Source organism: Erpetoichthys calabaricus, chromosome 4 (assembly GCF_900747795.2).
Source record: "Erpetoichthys calabaricus chromosome 4, fErpCal1.3, whole genome shotgun sequence".
NCBI lineage: Eukaryota > Metazoa > Chordata > Cladistia > Polypteriformes > Polypteridae > Erpetoichthys > Erpetoichthys calabaricus.
In genome coordinates this window covers 331,321,761-331,341,268 of record NC_041397.2, presented here as the reverse complement: position 1 = coordinate 331,341,268, position 19,508 = coordinate 331,321,761, and the positions used below count along the sequence as shown (strand labels likewise).

Sequence of the window (19,508 nt, the reverse complement as noted above, 5' to 3'; positions counted from 1 at the left end):
TCTATCTATCTATCTATCTATCTATCTATCTATCTATCTATCTATCTATCTATCTATCTATCTATCTATCTACAGTGGTGTGAAAAACTATTTGCCCCCTTCCTGATTTCTTATTCTTTTGCATGTTTGTCACACAAAATGTTTCTGATCATCAAACACATTTAACCATTAGTCAAATATAACACAAGTAAACACAAAATGCAGTTTGTAAATGGTGGTTTTTATTATTTAGGGAGAAAAAAAAATCCAAACCTACATGGCCCTGTGTGAAAAAGTAATTGCCCCCCTGAACCTAATAACTGGTTGGGGCCACCCTTAGCAGCAATAACTGCAATCAAGCATTTGCGATAACTTGCAATGAGTCTTTTACAGCGCCCTGGAGGAATTTTGGCCCACTCATCTTTGCAAAATTGTTGTAATTCAGCTTTATTTGAGGGTTTTCTAGCATGAACCGCCTTTTTAAGGTCATGCCATAGCATCTCAATTGGATTCAGGTCAGGACTTTGACTAGGCCACTCCAAAGTCTTCATTTTGTTTTTCTTCAGCCATTCAGAGGTGGATTTGCTGGTGTGTTTTGGGTCATTGTCCTGTTGCAGCACCCAAGATCGCTTCAGCTTGAGTTGACGAACAGATGGCCGGACATTCTCCTTCAGGATTTTTTGGTAGACAGTAGAATTCATGGTTCCATCTATCACAGCAAGCCTTCCAGGTCCTGAAGCAGCAAAACAACCCCAGACCATCACACTACCACCACCATATTTTACTGTTGGTATGATGTTCTTTTTCTGAAATGCTGTGTTCCTTTTACGCCAGATGTAACGGGACATTTGCCTTCCAAAAAGTTCAACTTTTGTCTCATCAGTCCACAAGGTATTTTCCCAAAAGTCTTGGCAATCATTGAGATGTTTCTTAGCAAAATTGAGACGAGCCCTAATGTTTTTTTGCTTAACAGTGGTTTGCGTCTTGGAAATCTGCCATGCAGGCCGTTTTTGCCCAGTCTCTTTCTTATGGTGGAGTCGTGAACACTGACCTTAATTGAGGCAAGTGAGGCCTGCAGTTCTTTAGACGTTGTCCTGGGGTCTTTTGTGACCTCTCGGATGAGTCGTCTCTGCGCTCTTGGGGTAATTTTGGTTGGCCGGCCACTCCTGGGAAGGTTCACCACTGTTCCATGTTTTTGCCATTTGTGGATAATGGCTCTCACTGTGGTTCGCTGGAGTCCCAAAGCTTTAGAAATGGCTTTATAACCTTTACCAGACTGATAGATCTCAATTACTTCTGTTCATTTGTTCCTGAATTTCTTTGGATCTTGGCATGATGTCTAGCTTTTGAGGTGCTTTTGGTCTACTTGTCTGTGTCAGGCAGCTCCTATTTAAGTGATTTCTTGATTGAAACAGGTGTGGCAGTAATCAGGCCTGGGGGTGGCTACGGAAATTGAACTCAGGTGTGATACACCACAGTTAGGTTATTTTTTAACAAGGGGGTAATTACTTTTTCACACAGGGCCATGTAGGTTTGGATTTTTTTTCTCCCTAAATAATAAAAACCATCATTTAAAAACTGCATTTTGTGTTTACTTGTGTTATATTTGACTAATGGTTAAATGTGTTTGATGATCAGAAACATTTTGTGTGACAAACATGCAAAAGAATAAGAAATCAGGAAGGGGGCAAATAGTTTTTCACACCACTCTATCTATCTATCTATCTATCTATCTATCTATCTATCTATCTATCTATCTATCTATCTATCTATCTATCTATAGTGCCTTCACTTCTATCTATCTATCTATCTATCTATCTATCTATCTATCTATCTATCTATCTATCTATCTATCTATCTATCTATCTACACCTTGAGGACTGATTGAGATCATGTATGTTGGGGCTGGGTGGTCTCATGGCCTCAGAACCCCTGCAGATTTTTTTGTTTGTTTGTTTTTCTGTCCTCCCTGGCCATTGGACTTTACTTTTATTCTATGTTAATTAGTATTGCCTAATTTTATCCTTATATTTTGTCTCTTTTTTTCTCTTTCTTCATCTTGTAAAGCACTTTGAGCTCCATCACTTGTATGAAAAACTGCTATATAAATAAACATTGTTGTTGTTATTTAAAATCACTTTGCATCTAAATAATATCAAGTTTTCATCCTGACAATCTGCCGACTCCATTAACTCTCGTGCACACCACAATCTCATCCTATTAGAAGCTGCCAGTACCTTCCAAAAACACTTCTGTCACCTGATGATGCCCTAGCCCCGCCCACTGGCCCATACCAATTAAAATATATTTGCATGTTGAGAAATTGAAAATGAAAATGCAATGTGGAAAATGAAATATTGAATGAGCAGCATGTGCTTATTTGCATTTTTATTTTTCCTTTTTGCCACTTCATTGCTGTTCAGGCTGAAAATGAAATTGCAACTGCTGTTATGTCATTCTGTTTTTAATTTTTGCAGCATTCTTGCACATAGACTTTGAAAATTAAATTGCAAAAGCAAGACTGCATTTTCATTTTAGAATTTCAGTTTTCATTTCCATTGTTGCAGAAAATATCTCCCATAATAAGGCAGGCCCTGTGACAGAAGTGGCAGTGTCCTCCACTGTAACTCTTCATGTAGGACTGAAGCCTCAGGAAAGTCAAACTCTGCTACAAGTTGTGCTTGGACACAAAAACACAAAGAGACCCCCAGGCACTTGATGACTGATGATTGAAGCCTTCAAAGACAAAGACACTCAGCACAGGTTGTTCTGTTCATTCTTGGTGGGCTTTCCAGCTGAACTCCACACACCTGACTTCTCTTGACTAGGAGGACCTGAAGACCATCTGTGGTGAAGAGGAAGAAACCAAGACGTGAAGTGAGAGCTGGTAAGTAAGTCTTCCACAAGTCTTTTCACACCAGTGAGCCCAGTGTGTTACATAGCAGTGGGTATGCGGGGCACTGAGTGGTGGATCAGCGGTCTGCTTTGTATATTATTAAGTGAATGTCACTTTGTGTCACATTTGGACCACACTGTTTTGTTAATTAGTGGACAGTGAAAGGCTCTGAGGTTGCAAAGGCCTTCTTAACAGCAGCCATTTTTCTTTTTTTCTATTCAGTTACTGAAGCTTCAGTTGTCTTCTGAACGTGTGAGCGGTGAGGAGATTTTGATGTGATCATCCTAATGAGTGTCTTTGGCACTTCATGTCCCCTGCTGGTGTGACCGTGTGTGTGTATATAAGGAGGGGGGTCACACAAGTGCTGGCCCACTTTCATTTGCCTTTTTTCTTTTGTTCTGTGCTCTTGTTGCTTTCCACTCTTTTCTTCCTCTACTTCACTCTCTCTCTTACTTCTCTTTTCCCTCTGTTTCTGAGACACCACATTTTGCTGTAAACAGGAGAATGAAAGATGAGAATGTGAGTGCTGGAGTGAGGTCATAAGGTGTGATGTGTAAAAATTAGAAACAATACTGAGAGAACAAAAGAGTATGAAGTAAACACAGAGTTAGGATGAATTGTGAATGTCCTGTGCCACTAAGCCAGGTGGGCATTGACCTCCCCCACCAAAAGCTGTAGACTTATGACCTCTAAATATGGATATGACGCTGGAGTAATCGCTGAGATTTTAGGGTCAGATCCACATCAGGGGCACCAGTTGGGTCAGTGGTGTGGAGCGCGTCGAGTAGAATATTCAAACTTGACAGAGAGTCAGACTGAGTAGACACTTTTACACACCTGACGCCTCCATAACTGATGAGTTTGTAGTCGGCTTTAGAAGTTTTATTAGCCGGGTTTCCAAGCCACTAGAGGAATTTTGAAAGTGTAGAGATAAAAAGAAATTCCAAACTTTATTACCATTAATGCTGATGCATTTAAAGTGTAACTGTTCTTAATATATCCATCCATCCATCCATTTTCCAACCCGCTGAATCCGAACACAGGGTCACGGGGGTCTGCTGGAGCCAATCCCAGCCAACACAGGGCACAAGGCAGGGAACCAATCCTGGGCAGGGTGCCAACCCACCGCAGGTTAATATATTCATGAAGGAAAAAAAAGTAAATATGTGAGCAAGAATCAAACGTAAGGCAGTCATGCAGGTACTCGCCATCACACCACCATAGCCCCAAAGTGCAGAAGTGCAGTGCACAGCAATAAATAAATAATCCAAATAAATCATCTTTCTCCAGCCGTCTCCCTGGTTCACCACATCGGGCTTTCACAGCTGGCAAAGACCCCCCTCGGCTTTCTGCCCGGGCTCCTTTAATCCAACGACCATCAACCTGTGGATTGTCAATGGAGAACAGCTGAGCTGAACATAATGAGCAACCAGCTGGACTCCCCACTGACATCCCGCATCACCACCAACACCCACCATCACGGACCCCTCTCACTAAAAAGAGCTTCTGTCTCAATCTGCTGAGGACCACCTGGTACTCGGCACAATGCACATCTCATTAAACTAAATTGCAATAACAGGCACAGAGTTGTGTTCCTAACGTTTGTCTCCTCAGATGTCCTCTCTGTCTGCTCTGAGGTGTCACTTTAAATCTGACTGATTCTCTCTGACAGATGATGGCCGAAGCCCAGCTGTTTGGATTACAGGACGAGATCACCTGCCCGGTGTGTCTGGACACCCTGAGTGACCCTGTCTCCATCCTCTGTGGTCACAGTTTCTGTCTGAAGTGCCTCACTGACTACTGGGATCTAAGCCAACTGTGCAGATGTCCTCAGTGCAGAAGAACCTTCACCACAAGGCCTGAACTTCACAGGAACACCGTGCTGAATGAGCTGGTCAAGAAAATAAAGAAGCCGAGAATCAGTCCTCACTCATCTCAGAATTATGTTGACCCTGGAGACGTGGAGTGTGACATCTGTACTGGGAACAAGTCCAGAGCGATGAAGTCCTGTCTAACCTGCATGGCCTCCTTCTGTCAGACTCACCTGCAGCCTCACTTTGAGATAGCGGCCTGGAAGGACCACAAGCTGACCGACCCAGTTAGAAATCTGAAGGAGAAGCTCTGTGTGAAACATAACAGGAGTCTGGACTTATTTTGTAAAACTGATCAGACCTGCATCTGTGTGATGTGTGTGGTGAGCGGGCACAATGGGCATACAATGGTCGAGCTTGAGAATGAAAGAAAAGAAAAGCAGGTGAGTGCAGTTTAGTTTTTAATGAAAATAATAAGCAAACGAGAAAAGGCATTTCAAAAAGTAGTTTGATAGAAACATCTAAACATTCATTTGAGGAGACTATCATGTTAGGGAGCTGGGGTCTGTCCTCATGAGACCGGGCACAAGACGTGATGTGTCTGATGGCGGCGTTCAACATTACATACAGCCTTTAGCCAGGAACGCTTTGGAAAGCCAGAGATGAGTGAAATGTGTGCGTGACGTACAATTTGGAGCTTTACACATTATAACTGTGGATGTGGCAGAGTCCTTCACAAAGAGATAGAAAGGCACTGCAAGACAAACAGACGTGAAAGACATGGACAGACAGACAGACAGACAGACAGACAGACAGACAGACAGACAGATAGATAGATAGATAGTAGATAGTAGATAGATAGATAGATAGATAGATAGATAGATAGATAGATAGATAGATAGTGAAAGGCACTATATATTAGATAGATAGATAGATAGATAGATAGATAGATAGATAGATAGATAGATAGATAGATAGATAGATAGATAGATAGATAGATAGTGAAAGGCACTATATATTAGATAGATAGATAGATAGATAGATAGATAGATAGATAGATAGATAGATAGATAGATAGATAGTGAAAGGCACTATATATTAGATAGATAGATAGATAGATAGATAGATAGATAGATAGATAGATAGATAGATAGATAGATAGATAGATAGATAGATAGATAGATAGATAGATAGATAGATAGATAGATGTGAAAGGCACTATATGATAACTTTTAGGGCACATCTATAACTTTCAGGGCACTTTTGTAAAATGCCAAAAATGGGCCTTTTTGTACCCTGAAATGGTGACATTTAATCAAATGTTTGGCTGTACAGGTTTGTTGTCAGCCCCCCTCCTAACACTCCTATACATTTATTTTAAGCCCATTGTCCCCACCGTAGGCTGCAGCTCCCAATGCCCTCACACTGGACAGAGATGTCTCATATAATCAATGGACTGGTGCTATTAATAAACCTTAACGATGCATTCACCCAGTATAGCATTAGATTAAAGCGCTCTGATAACTGGTAATATGTATTTTGATTTATGTTTTTCATCCTGCTGTTAGTATTTTTATATAATGTATTCTGTATGCCTGTACAGTACTCAATATGATGTTTGTTCATTTAAAGTTTGAATATTTTTGTTTTGCTCACATTAGTCCTTTAGGTCTGTTGTGTAGTTGTACTCAGTCCTGCATTGTTGCTGCACGTTTATTCAGAAGTAGATCATAAATTTTAATCTTTTTCATCGTATTATAAGGCATAGTGACAGTAGATTAAATGACAGAACTGCACAGGGTTGCCCAGCTGACATTGGACTGTGAGAAGCAAGCCCCCTGTGAGAGTGGAAGCAGGCATTATGAGGGTCTCACTACCAACTGAGTTCTTTTACTTGTTACTGTACTTAAAAGAAACTCACAGGCCACAGCCTTCCCTGTCAATGTGATGTTTTTTTTAGAAAAATCAATATAATCAAAAGACAAAAACGCTAGAAGAATATCACAGAGCACTGGCCAAACACTATTGTTGTGGTCCAGCACTCTGATGAGCTGTTAATAATTCAATAATTCTTTGCATTTCTATAGCGCTTTTCTCACTACTCACAGCGCTCAGCAATTGCAGGTTAAGGGCCTTGCTCAAGGGCCCAACAGAGCAGAGTCCCTATTCTGATTGCCAACCCAACCTTCCCAACCTTCCGATTGCCAGTGCAGATCTCTAGCCTCAGAGCCCACTTATTGGCCCACTTTGACCATTTATTCCTGAAAGTTTGCAGTTATTTGATTTGCAGGTCTGTCTCTGTCATGTTTTCATGTCCCCCATTTGTCTGTATGGCTTTTTGTACCATACTGCTGTGACATGCCGGTCATTTTAAGTGTCCCTTCAAACTGGAACAGCACACCTGACTGCAGGTGTCGTCTGGCTGCCCTGTCTGTGACTGCTGAATGGACGAGTTCTGGTGCTTTTGATGCTGAGTGGGAGGGAATAAGCAGGACAAAATAATTTAAGCATTCCATAAAGCATATACACTAATAATGATTCACAATGCATTAGATAAAATGCTGAATTTTTCTTGAATTTGAATAGAGATGCATCTTTTGATGTGATTTACACATGAAGTGATGACACTCCCAGACCATATAACACAAAGATTGTTTTTAAAAACAGCAAAGCATTTGCTATTTTCTAATTCCACATTTTGGGATGAACTTGTCCTGCGTCGTGTGTAAATGTTTTTAAAGCGGCTCCACTGCTCTTTGCTCTCTGTCTTCACACCTAAACGCTTATTCCAGTTTATTCCTTTCATGCTCTGCCACATCTGTTTCTCTTTGCTCTTCCAAAACACTGAGAATTGTATGATATGCTGGTCACCTGACCCCAGTGGTCCAATCACATGCACACCCTCAATTCAATCTGATTATTACAAACTGCAGACAGGCTCCCCCCTCACTGATGGCTTATTAAACAGTCACTGATTACGTTAGTTAGTTAGTTTATATTAGTAAATGAAAATGGTGACTGCATTTCTACAACACACTCCTAAAATAAGTTCTCATCCCTGAATGCTTTCCAGACAAATCCAGACGTCCTCACTAAGGTGGGCTCATCGTCCAAATGAAGAGGCCTTGAGTTTAAATTCTGTTTGACAAAATCAGCCCCCCTGTACAGTTCTGTCTGTCCTTCCTGTTAAACGTCTGCCCCTCCATGTCCTGCTCATCCCCCCCATCAGGTTTCTGTTATTGCTGTAATTTCATAATTATGCTTAGCTACATATTATTACAATTGATTTATTTTACTCTCATTATTGACAGCATTCAGGTAAGCATTTTAATGTGTTGCTTATTTGAGTTTTGTGCTTTAACCGTGGGTTAGAATTGACGTTACTAAGCATTCTTATTTTACTGCTGCTCATGTTAGAGAATTTAAATACAATATGACATCATAAACCTTCTGAAATACAACAAGCAGATCTGCATGTGCGACACAATCATTTAGACTCCACTCGATAAATAGAAAATAAGGATTTACATTCATGTTATATTTTATTTTTAGCAATTAAAATCATTTTAACATATAAACAACATGTAGCGTTACTTAAATAATATTGTGTTTTGTATAGAATGACAATTGCATCTTAGCAAGACTTTTTACATTTAATAAAATAATAGCAAACATAAAATGGCCTGGCGGCATGGTGGCGCAGTGGGTAGCGCTGCTGCCTCACAGTTGGGAGACCTGGGGACCCGGATTCGTTTCCCGGCCCTCCCTGCGTAGAGTTTGCATGTTCTCCCCGTGTCTGCGTGGGTTTCCTCCCACAGTCCAAAGACATGCAGGTTAGGTGGATTGGCATTCTAAATTGGCCCTAGTGTGTGCTTGGTGTGTTTGTGTGTGTCCTGCGTTGGGTTGGCACCCTGCCCGGGATTGGTTCCTGCCTTGTGCCCTGTGTTGTCTGGGATTGGCTCCAGTGACCCTGTGTTTGGATTCAGCGGGTTGGAAAATGGATGGATGGATGGATAAAATGGCCTGATATTGAGGCCTTCTAAAATGGCAGTCATCATGGAGAGAATTTCTCAAAGCCAACATGAAACAAAGGCCTTTAGTAGAGACAGTGATTATAATCAGAAGATTTTAATTCTTAGAATGTTAATGTGGAGACTAAACTGTAGAGCATCAAACGACTTTATTTTAACTTGCAGTATTAGGTGTGTAGTGAGAAGTCAAGCAAAGTGACCCCTCATAGTGGCTAACTGAGCAGATTACAATATGGAAGGGCAACTCAGGCCCCTTCTTCAGGCAGGATGTAATGTAATGTGATGTGACGTATGTGTGACACGTATTTATAATGTCCTGGCAACAGGAAGAAGGGGCCTGAGTTGCCTTGAAAGCTGGCACATTGTAATCTGCTCAGTTTGTCAATTAAAGGTGACATTTTGTTTGACTTCTCACTACATTCATAATGGCTAACACGGTACAACACCCTAGTACTACAGTATTAGGTGTGCAAAAGAAATAAAGTTGTCATTGTCTCCATGTCTTTGTATATTTTTCACAACATTATGGAATTTTGCTGTCACTTCATGTGACACAGGGTGGCATGATGGCATAGTTGTAGCACTGCTGCCTCACAGTACATTGACCAGGTGTGCCATTTGCATGTTCTTCCCTTGTCTGTGTGGGTGTCCTCCAGGTGCGCCAGTTTCCTCCCACTGTGCAAAGACATGCAAGTTAGGTGAACTGGTGATGCTAAACTGGGCCTTTTGTGTGTGTGTGTGTTTGCCCTGCGATGGACTGGCATGCTGTCCAGGGCTTGTTCCTGCCTTGTGTCCTATGCCAGCTCTATATGAGACCCTGGTCTGGATTAAGCAAGTCACAAAATGACATGTCATCACGTGACACAGCTGTGTAGATTACATTAATCAGAAACTCTGATCTTTTCCAATGTGTGTGTGTGTGAGAGAATACATCCTGGTATTGACAGGCATCCCATGTGGGTTTGGTTGCTGCCCTGCTTGCCATGCTGCGAGGGTAGGCTCCTGCACCTTTGCTCCTGAACTGTATTGAGGCATTTTAAAGTGAATACATGGATGAACAGATGGATTTATTTTGCTGATCAGTTGGGCAGCATTGGTGCTTGCTGGGTGGTCTTGCTGCTTTAAAGATCCAGCAACCCGAGTTTTACTACCACACCTAACTGTTGTATATGGGAACTCTGCATGTTCTCCCTGTACGGAGAATTTGACCTCCTGTTACAAAAATAAAGGCAGGTTAAGTTGATTTATGACTCATAATTGGCCCCAGTATGTGAATGAGTGGGCCATGCGTTAGACTGCCATCTTAATAATAATAATAATAATAATAATAATATTAATACATTTTATTTACAGTATCTCACAAAAGTCAGTACACCCCTCCCATTTTTGTAAATATTTTATTATATCTTTTCATGGGACAACACTAAAGATATGACACTTTGATACAATGTAAAGTAGTCCGTGTACAGCTTGTTTAACAGTAAATTTGCTGTCCCCTCAAAATAACTCAACACACAGCCATTAATGTCTAAACCGCTGGCAACAAAAGTGAGTACACTGCTAAGTGAAAAATGTCCAAATTGTGCCCAAAGTGTCAATATTTTGTGTGGCCACCATTATTTTCCAGCACTGCCTTAACTCTCTTGGCCATGGAGTTCACACGAGCTTCACAGGTTGCCACTTGAATCCTCTTCCACTCCTCCATGACAACATCACGGAGCTGGTGGATGTTAGAGACCTGGCGCTCCTCCACCTTCTGTTTGCTCAATAGGGTTTAGGTCTGGAGACATGCTTGGCCAGTCCAGCACCTTTACCCTCAGTTTCTTTAGCAAGGCAGTGGTGGTCTTGGAGGTGTGTTTGGGGTCGTTGTCATGTTGGAATACCGCCCTGCGGCCCAGTTTCCGAAGGGAGGGGATCATGCTGTGCTTCAGTATGTCACAGTACATGTTGGCATTAGAACATTACAACGTTAGAACACTCTAGATGAGAACAGGCCATTCAGCCCAACAAAACTCGCCAGTCCTGTCCACTTATTTCTGAGTTTTGAAAGTCCCCAACGTTAAGAGCAGATTAACATAAATGCAAACAATGTAAATCCTGCTCTGAAAAACAAATAAAATATTTTTTATGTGGAAAAAGAGAGAAGGGTGCAAAACAGCCCTATGGTGCATCAATAGATAGATAGATAGATAGATAGATAGATAGATAGATAGATAGATAGATAGATAGATAGATGGATGGATGGATGATGGATGGATGATGGATGATAGATGGATGGATGGATGGATGGATGGATGGATGGATGGATGGATGGATGGATGGATGGTGAAAGGCACTATATAATAGCTGGTAAGTAGGTAGGCAGGTAGTTAGCACCTCATGTGTTCCAATGGGAAATTTAGCTTTCAGACAAACTCTAAAAATATAGAAATATAACACAACAGGAATAAGCCACACAAATGAAGGCCTGATCATTGTGTATTACTGTTGGTATAAAGGAGCCCTTTGACACACTTCTGCTGAAGATTTTGTTGGCTGAAAGTCCTCAGTGTTGATGTGTCAGAGAGAAGATTTGCAGCGTTGTTCATAATGGCACTCAGTTTGTCTAAATTCTCTAATCCTCTATGCCCTCCAGGGGTCCAGAGTGTGTCCTATAACTGAACCAGATTGTTGATTCAGTGAGCCTCTCTTGAAGTGATGTTACTGCTTAGCATACCACACTGACCATCACAGAGTTGTAGAATATGTCAAAGATTGTCACTTTCGACATTTAAGGAACACAGTCTTTAAGGAAGAAGGACTCTGCTTAGCTTTTTCTTCTCTAGTTCCTCTGTGTTCTGAGACCAGTCCAACCTGCCATTGATGTGGACCCCCAAGTACTTGTAGGACTGGGCCACCTCTGCACCTCTCCTTGAATAATGACCAGAGCAGAAGCTCTCTGGTGCAGTGAAAGTCAATCACCAGTTCCTTGGTTTTGCTGATGTTAAGCTGCTGACAATTCTTCATAATCTAAGATACAAACTTCTCCCCCTGACTCCCCTCCTCTGTCGCATCCCCTTCTCAACACACCCCATAAGTTCAGAATCATCTGAGACTTTTTGCAAGTGACCTGACCTGCTGTTCTATTTCTAGTGTGAGGTGCACAGAGTGAAGAGTAAAGCAGACAGGCCCGTTCCTTGTGGTGCTCCAGTATTGCTCTCACAGTCCTTGAGTCACCCAAACTGTGGTCCGCCTGCATATCGGTGAGCTGACCCCTTAACAGAGGTTCCTTGTGGTGCTCCAGTATTGCTCTCACAGTCCTTGAGTCACCCAAACTGTGGTCCGCCTGCATATCGGTGAGCTGACCCCTTAACAGAGGTTCCTTGTGGTGCTCCAGTATTGCTCTCACAGTCCTTGAGTCACCCAAACTGTGGTCCGCCTGCATATCGGTGAGCTGACCCCTTAACAGAGATGGCTGGTTGGTATTGAAGGTACTCTAGAAATCAAAACACAGAATCCTCAGAGTGCTCCTGGGTAAGCCTTGTGGAGCAGATAATTAATTGGCGTCCTCCACTCCAATTTTTGTCTGTTAGACAAACTGCAGTGGGTCCAGGTGGTCACCCATAAGAGGATTCCTATAGTCTGTGACCAGCCTCTAAAAAGTCATCACGATGTCAGAAGTTAGTGCCATCGGTCTGTAGTCATTAGGTGGAGAGGCGTTTGCCTTCTTTAGAACAGAAACAATGCAGGATGTTTTCCACGGCAGTGACACTTTCTGGAGTCTTAGGGACAAACCAGACCTGTCTAAGAGTTTGTCTTTAGGCCTTTTTGTGGCTCGTGTCCAGCCATGTTGAATTTCCAAAAGACATTCTGGCTATTTATTCAATGTAATATTTGCTTGAATGTGATGCTTTTGGGGTTTTCTCTGGTATTTAGCATTTTGGTCAGCATATTTTTACGTGTTTTGTTTGGTATCTTTATTGTCTTTTTAATTTGATTTTGTTTCTCCAGTACTTTTGAATTGTTGTCTTCCTGTATGTTCCTCTTTTCATTTCCTACTCATTTGGTATTTCTATGACTATACAAGTTTGACCTTCATGTTAAGCTTTCTCAACTCCTCAGTCTTACCTGGTCTGACATATGTAGCACAGACAGAAGAACGTCTGATAAGACCACCTTGTCTGTTTTGCCCCTAATTTTACCTCCTCACTCTTAATATTGTTCTTGCACCACTGTCTGCATGCCTTTACCTCTGTCACTTGTTCAGACCTGGATAATGAAAACTGGATCCATGAAAACTCTGATCAGCAGCCTACCCAGGTGTGTAAGGTGGACATCCACCTCTGAAACAAGAACATCAAACACCATATCTGTCACTGGAGCAAACCTGTGTGTCAGCGTAACCCTTTGGAGTCCACCGCTATAGAAGGGCATTTTTGGGTTTATGAAATGTCCTTCTGCTGCACTGAGCTCTCCTCCACATCTCTAGCAGGCTCTCTTATCCCTTGGCGTTTCCTTCATGACCTGGTTGTATACCACTGACTGATTTGCTCCCTTGTCTGTAGCCCCCCAGCTTGTCCTAACTCTTCTTTATTGACCATCTCAGTTGCCTATTTAGTCCTCAGTGCTTCCACAGCCGTCCCTTTGGCCATCGCTACCAATTGAGCCTGAATGTGGCCTCCTTTCATGACCTAAAGCAGCCCACCATTTAGTAATTTGTTTCCTCATCTTCATACAGTGCATCCGGAAAGTATTCACAGCACATCACTTTTTCCACATTTTGTTATGTTACAGCCTTATTCCAAAATGGATTAAATTCGGTTTTTTCCTCAAAATTCTGCACACAACACCCCATAATGACAACGTGAAAAAAAGTTTACTTGAGGTTTTTGCAAATTTATTAAAAATAAAAAAACTGAGAAATCCCATGTCCATAAGTATTCACAGCCTTTGCTCAATACTTTGTCGATGCCCCTTTGGCAGCAATTCCAGCCTCAAGTCTTTTTGAATATGATGCCACAAGCTTGGCACACCTATCCTTGGCCAGTTTGGCCCATTCCTCTTTTCAGCACCTCTCAAGCTCCATCAGGTTGGATGGGAAGCGTCGGTGCATAGCCATTTTAAGATCTCTCCAGAGATGTTCAATCGGATTCAAGTCTGGGACCTGGCTCGGCCATTCAAGGACATTCACAGAGTTGTCCTGAAGCCACTCCTTTGATATCTTGGCTGTGTGCTTAGGGTCGTTGTCCTACTGAAAGATGAACCGTCGCCCCAGTCTGAGGTCAAGAGCGCTCTGGAGCAGGTTTTCATCCAGAATGTCTCTGTACATTGCATCTTTCCCTTTATCCTGACTAGTCTCCCAGTTCCTGCCGCTGAAAAACATCCCCACAGCATGATGCTGCCACCACCATGCTTCACTGTAAGGATGGTGCCAGGTTTCCTCCTAACGTGACTCCTGGCATTCACACCAAAGAGTTCAGTCTTTGTCTCATCAGACCAGAGAATTTTCATTCTCATGGTCTGAGAGTCCTTCAGGTGCCTTTTGGCAAACTTCAGGCGGGCTGCCATGTGCCTTTTACTAAGGAGTGGCTTTCGTCTGGCCACTCAACCATACAAGCCTGATTGGTGGATTGCTGCAGAGATGGTTGTCCTTCTGGAATGTTCTCCTCTCTCCACAGAGGACCTCTGGAGCTCTGACAGAGTGACCATCGGGTTCTTGGTCTCCTCCCTGACTAAGGCCCTTCTCACCCGAACGCTCAGTTTAGATGGCCGGCCAGCTCTAGGAAGAGTCCTGGTGGTTTTGAACTTCTTCCACTTACAGATGATGGAGGCCACTGTGCTCATTGGGACCTTCAAAGCAGCAGAAATTTTTCTGCAACCTTCCCCAGATTTGTGCCTCGAGACAATCCTGTCTCAGAGGTCTACAGACAATTCCTTTGACTTCATGCTTGGTTTGTGCTCTGACGTGAACTGTCAACTGTAGGACCTTATATAGACAGGTGTGTGCCTTTCCAAATCATGTCCAGTCAACTGAATTTACCACAGGTGGACTCCAATGAAGCTGCAGAAACATCTCAAGGATGATCAGGGGAAACAGGATGAACCTGAACTTAATTCTGAGCTTCATGACAAAGGCTGTGAATACTTATGTACATGTGCTTTCTCAATGTTTTTATTTTTAATAAATTTGCAAAAATCTCAAGTAAACTTTTTTCACGTTGTCATTATGGGGTGTTGTATGTAGAATTCTGAGGAAAAAAATGAATTTAATCCATTGTGGAATAAGGCTGTAACATAACAAAATGTGGAAAAAGTGATGAAGCGCTGGGAATACTGTCCGGATGCACTGTAACTGAAATTGGAGTTACTGTGGTATAGCGGGTCCACAGCTCCCATCAAAGGATAGTTTTAAATAAAAAAGCACCGCGCTCGCGGCTTAGTGAGGGGACGTGGTGGTTGTGTGGCTGAAGCGGCTCTCAGGGCGATTCGCGATGTGGCGTTTCTCACCTAAGTGCACAAGGGAAAAACCGTCCGCATCCGTGATTGTTCCGGGGGCTGCTGATTTGCCACAGCTGCCATGCCCTCTTGATAAATAGAAGTGCAAGTTGGCTAAGAGGAGAAAAAGAAAGGAAAAAGAAGGAACGGAGGTTGCAGGAAGAAAGCAGGAAGCAGTGGTGAGAGAGAGAAAGCCGGTGCGGGACAGCGAGCGAGTGCAGGCTCGCGTGCAGCTGAACAGGGAATAGTAGCAGTGGCCACTCCCGCTGAGTGATCATGGAGCGGGAATGACCAGAAGGCGGATGACTCTCTGCGTAAGGCCGTGGGAGTCGGGACTTGGGGAGTGTATTCCACAGCGTGGGTGCCCTGGTTGTTGAGGAACCCAAGTCGCTGTCAGGAGGAGTCTACCGGAGCCAGGGATCGGAGAGGCAAACTGAACAGCTGAAGTAGGCAGAGTGAAGGTCAGCTGCAAGTAGGGCGACTCCCCTGTTGAGAAGCCCAGATGGGAAAAGCAAGGGAGCCGCCAGGTAGAAGACACCGGGCTTGTAATGTTTTAAAAGACTGCTTTCTGCATGGTTTTAACCTTGTTGTTTTAAAGATTTTTTTCTATTGTTTTAACCTCCACTTTTCACTTTTGTATTATGGATTCTTTATTTAATGAAGACTTTTTGAATCAATGCACTTTATTTAATTTGAACACTGTTTTGTTCTGTTGTTTAAATAGAAGCACTTGGCACTTCTATACACCATCGTCTTGCTCCATTGTTGTTGCCTCACTGTCTAGCTCATTGGTAGCATTACCGACGGTGTTGGGTTTAAGGGCTCCCAGACAGAAGATGGGAGCATGGAGTCAAACCCACATCGTCACAGTTACTTTCACTTGTCGTCTTATTTCTGGAAGTAAATTTTAAAAGTTGTTTGTTTTCTCTGGGCCTCCGTTATAAAGAGTTTTATATTTGCATTTGTTGCCAGTTTGGTTTACTGTCAGGTTTATCTGAGCGCAGTTAACTCATCTTCAGACGGTGAGTGAAAGTGAAATCTAATCAGACCACGTATGTGTCCAAACAGAAACAGCTGGGGGTGATTCGGATCGAAATCACAAGGAGACTTGAGGAGAGGGAGAAGACCCTGCAGGAGATGACGAGGGCGATGGAGCAGATGAAGGTGAGTGCAATTACAGAAGACACTTCATACCAGAGAGAGGAGAAATAAATGAAAACTGGATGAGCTGGCAGAGCTTCACTTGTAATGACATGTAGGGAAAGGAAAAGGACAGAAGAGGTTTAATTATGTGTCCCACATAGCATGTCATTGTCCTCCATGTTTTGTTCATTTGTGATTCAGACAGTATGACCCTGACGTCCTTTGCATTTTCAGTCAGTCAGTCAGTCATAGTCCAACCCGCGATAGATAGATAGATAGATAGATAGATAGATAGATAGATAGATAGATAGATAGATAGATAGATAGATAGATAGATAGATAGATAGATAGATAGATAGATAGATAGATAGATGTGAAGGCACTATATAATAGATAGATAGATGTGAAAGGCACTATAAAATAGATAGATAGATAGATAGATAGATAGATAGAAAAGGCACTATAAAATAGATAGATAGATAGATAGATAGATAGATAGATAGATAGATAGATAGATAGATAGATAGATAGATAGATAGATAGATAGATAGATAGATACTACTTTATTAATCCCAAGGGATTATATATCCTAACACACGGTCACGGGGGCCTACTGGAGCCATTCCCAGCCAACACAGGGCGCGAACTCTGGGCAGGACACACACACACACACACGCACACACACACTAGGGACAAGTGTCTCTCCTAACTGTGAGGCAGCAGCGCTACCACTGCGCCACCGTGCGTGCCACCCTTGCATTTTCAGTCGCACTTTTATTTTCATCCAGTTAACTCAAAAGTGCAGGTTGGTATTGATGTTGTGAAGCAGATCAGAGGGCCCAATGTTCCTTTTTGGCCTTTTCTTGTTAATTTTTGGGTCACAACTTTGTTTGACTCCATAGCTTAAGGTAGCATTTCCCAACCTTTAAGTATTTGCAACCCAAGTTTTCATAACAGTTTTAATTGCGCCCCCCCTAACATTTTTTTGAAAGAAGCCCACTAATACCAATTTGTTCATTTTTAATTAATGATATATCATAGATGCATATTTTATTATACCTACTTAACTTTTATCGACATTTATCTAACTCTATATTTATTGGGTTTCCTCCGGGCGCTCCGGTTTCCTCCCACAGTCCAAAGACATGCAGGTTAGGTGGATTGGCGATTCTAAATTGGCCCTAGTGTGTGTGCTTGGTGTGTGGGTGTGTTTGTGTGTGTCCTGCGGTGGGTTGGCACCCTGCCCAGGATTGGTTCCTGCCTTGTGCCCTGTGTTGGCTGGGATTGGCTCCAGCAGACCACCGTGACCCTGTGTTCGGATTCAGCGGGTTGGAAAATGGATGGATGGCTGGATATATTTATTGTTCTAGTATCAGAATGTAGTAGTTTAAGTTAATTCGTTTTGGATTCAAAAGATGTATTTTTCATATTTTCGATTCTTGTTTTCTTTTTTTTTCACATCTTCATGCCCCCCTTTATGTTACTTTGCCTGCCCCACAATTTGAGAACCACTGGCTTAATGTGTGCCACTAGTTGAGTGAATACAGTTTTGATTGTGGTGACTGCTGTTCTTTAGTCATTTTTTAAGTCTTTCAAATTTTACATTAAGAACCATAAAGATTCTAAACATATCACTGGTTCCTTAGTAAAACTGTTATTTTGTCTTTGAAAGTGTGCTGTTGCTAAGACGTTTCGCCAGCTTGCTGGGTCCGTGTCTCTGGTCAGTTCTGCTGCCTCACATATCTGGTGTCCATATGTGCGGTTTGTGTTTTCTTTCTGTTATTTGTGGGCTTTCCTCCAGGGGACCTGAGGAGTTTGTTAATTGGCAGCGACTCTAAATCTGTCCAACAAGTTTGTGATGATGGATATGTGTGGCTGGCCCTGTTATTTGACTGGCACACTATCCAGGGTTGCTTCTTGCCAAGGAATTCTTGAGAATGTTTTCAGCCAGCATTGGAAGAACTCATCACTTAAACTTTAACAAACTAATTTATTCAGCACAAAAGTTTTTAATTAAAGAGTTATATTAAACACAGCAGGTCCAGACCACTGGGGCGTACCATCAGTTGAGAACAAATGGGCAGGACACGACATGTCACTCAACCGTCCAATTAAGAGACTGCCGAACTGAGCTGATGTGACAGTCGAGGAACAACAAATGAGCTGAGACGAGCCATCATGACACAGCAGAATGCTTCAGGCCTCTGTGCTCATCTGCTTTTGCTGATTTCTGATAGAATTGCTGCAGTCAGTCAGTCAGTCAGTCAGTCAGTCATTATCCAACCTGCTCTATCCTAACACAGGGTCATGGGATCTTCTGGAGCCAATCCCAGCCAGCACAGGGCACAAGGGTAGGAAACAAACCCTGGGCAGGGTGCCAGCCAACCACAGGGCACACACACACACACCCAGCACACACTAGTGGTAATTTAGGATCGCCAATGTACATAACCTGCATGTCTTTGGACTGTGGGATGAAACCCATGCAGACAACATGCAAACTCCAAGCAGGAAGGACCTGGGAAGCGAACCCAGGTCTCCTTACTGCAAAGCAGCAGCACTACCACTGTGCCACCGTGCCACCCAAGAATTGCTGCATCTCAGTAAAACATCTGTGGTGGGCTGGTGTCCTGCCCAGGGATTTGTTTCCTGCCTTGCGTCCTGTGCTGGCTGGGATTGGCTCCAGCAGATCCCGTCACCCTGTGTTAGGATATAGAGGGTTGGAGAATGACTGACTGACTGACTGACTGACTGACTGACTGACAGTAAAACATGAAATTCCCCTTCTAACCCCATGCCAACTGCTCACAGACACTTTACATTTACAGTTAGGTCCATAAATATTTGGACAGAGACAACTTTTTTCTCATTTTGGTTCTGTACATCACCACAATGAATTTGAAATGAAACAACTCCGATGCAGTTGAAGTGCAGACTTTCAGCTTTAATTCAGTGGGGTGAACAAAACGATTGCATAAAAATGGGAGGCAACTAAAGCAATTTCTGAACACAATCCCTTCATTTCAGGGGCTCAAAAGTAATTGGACAAATTAAATAACTGGAAATCAAATGTTCATTTCTAATACTTGGTTGAAAACCCTTTGCTGACAATGACAGCCTGAAGTCTTGATCTCCTGGACATCACCAGATGTTGGGTTTCCTCCTTTTGAATGC

General features: G+C 42.6%; 1 protein-coding gene across 1 annotated transcript in view; it reads left to right on the top strand.

Moving 5' to 3' along the window:
• The first annotated feature begins 2,808 nt into the window (after positions 1–2,808).
• Positions 2,809–19,508, top strand: part of LOC127527613 (E3 ubiquitin/ISG15 ligase TRIM25-like) — a 40,723-nt gene continuing 24,023 nt past the window's right edge. The window contains exons 1-3 of the mRNA XM_051926731.1: positions 2,809–2,866; positions 4,548–5,129; positions 16,260–16,355. Of these exons, the coding sequence (XP_051782691.1) occupies positions 4,548–5,129; positions 16,260–16,355 (678 nt within the window). The 5' untranslated portion in view covers positions 2,809–2,866. The remainder of the gene's footprint in view (positions 2,867–4,547; positions 5,130–16,259; positions 16,356–19,508) is intronic.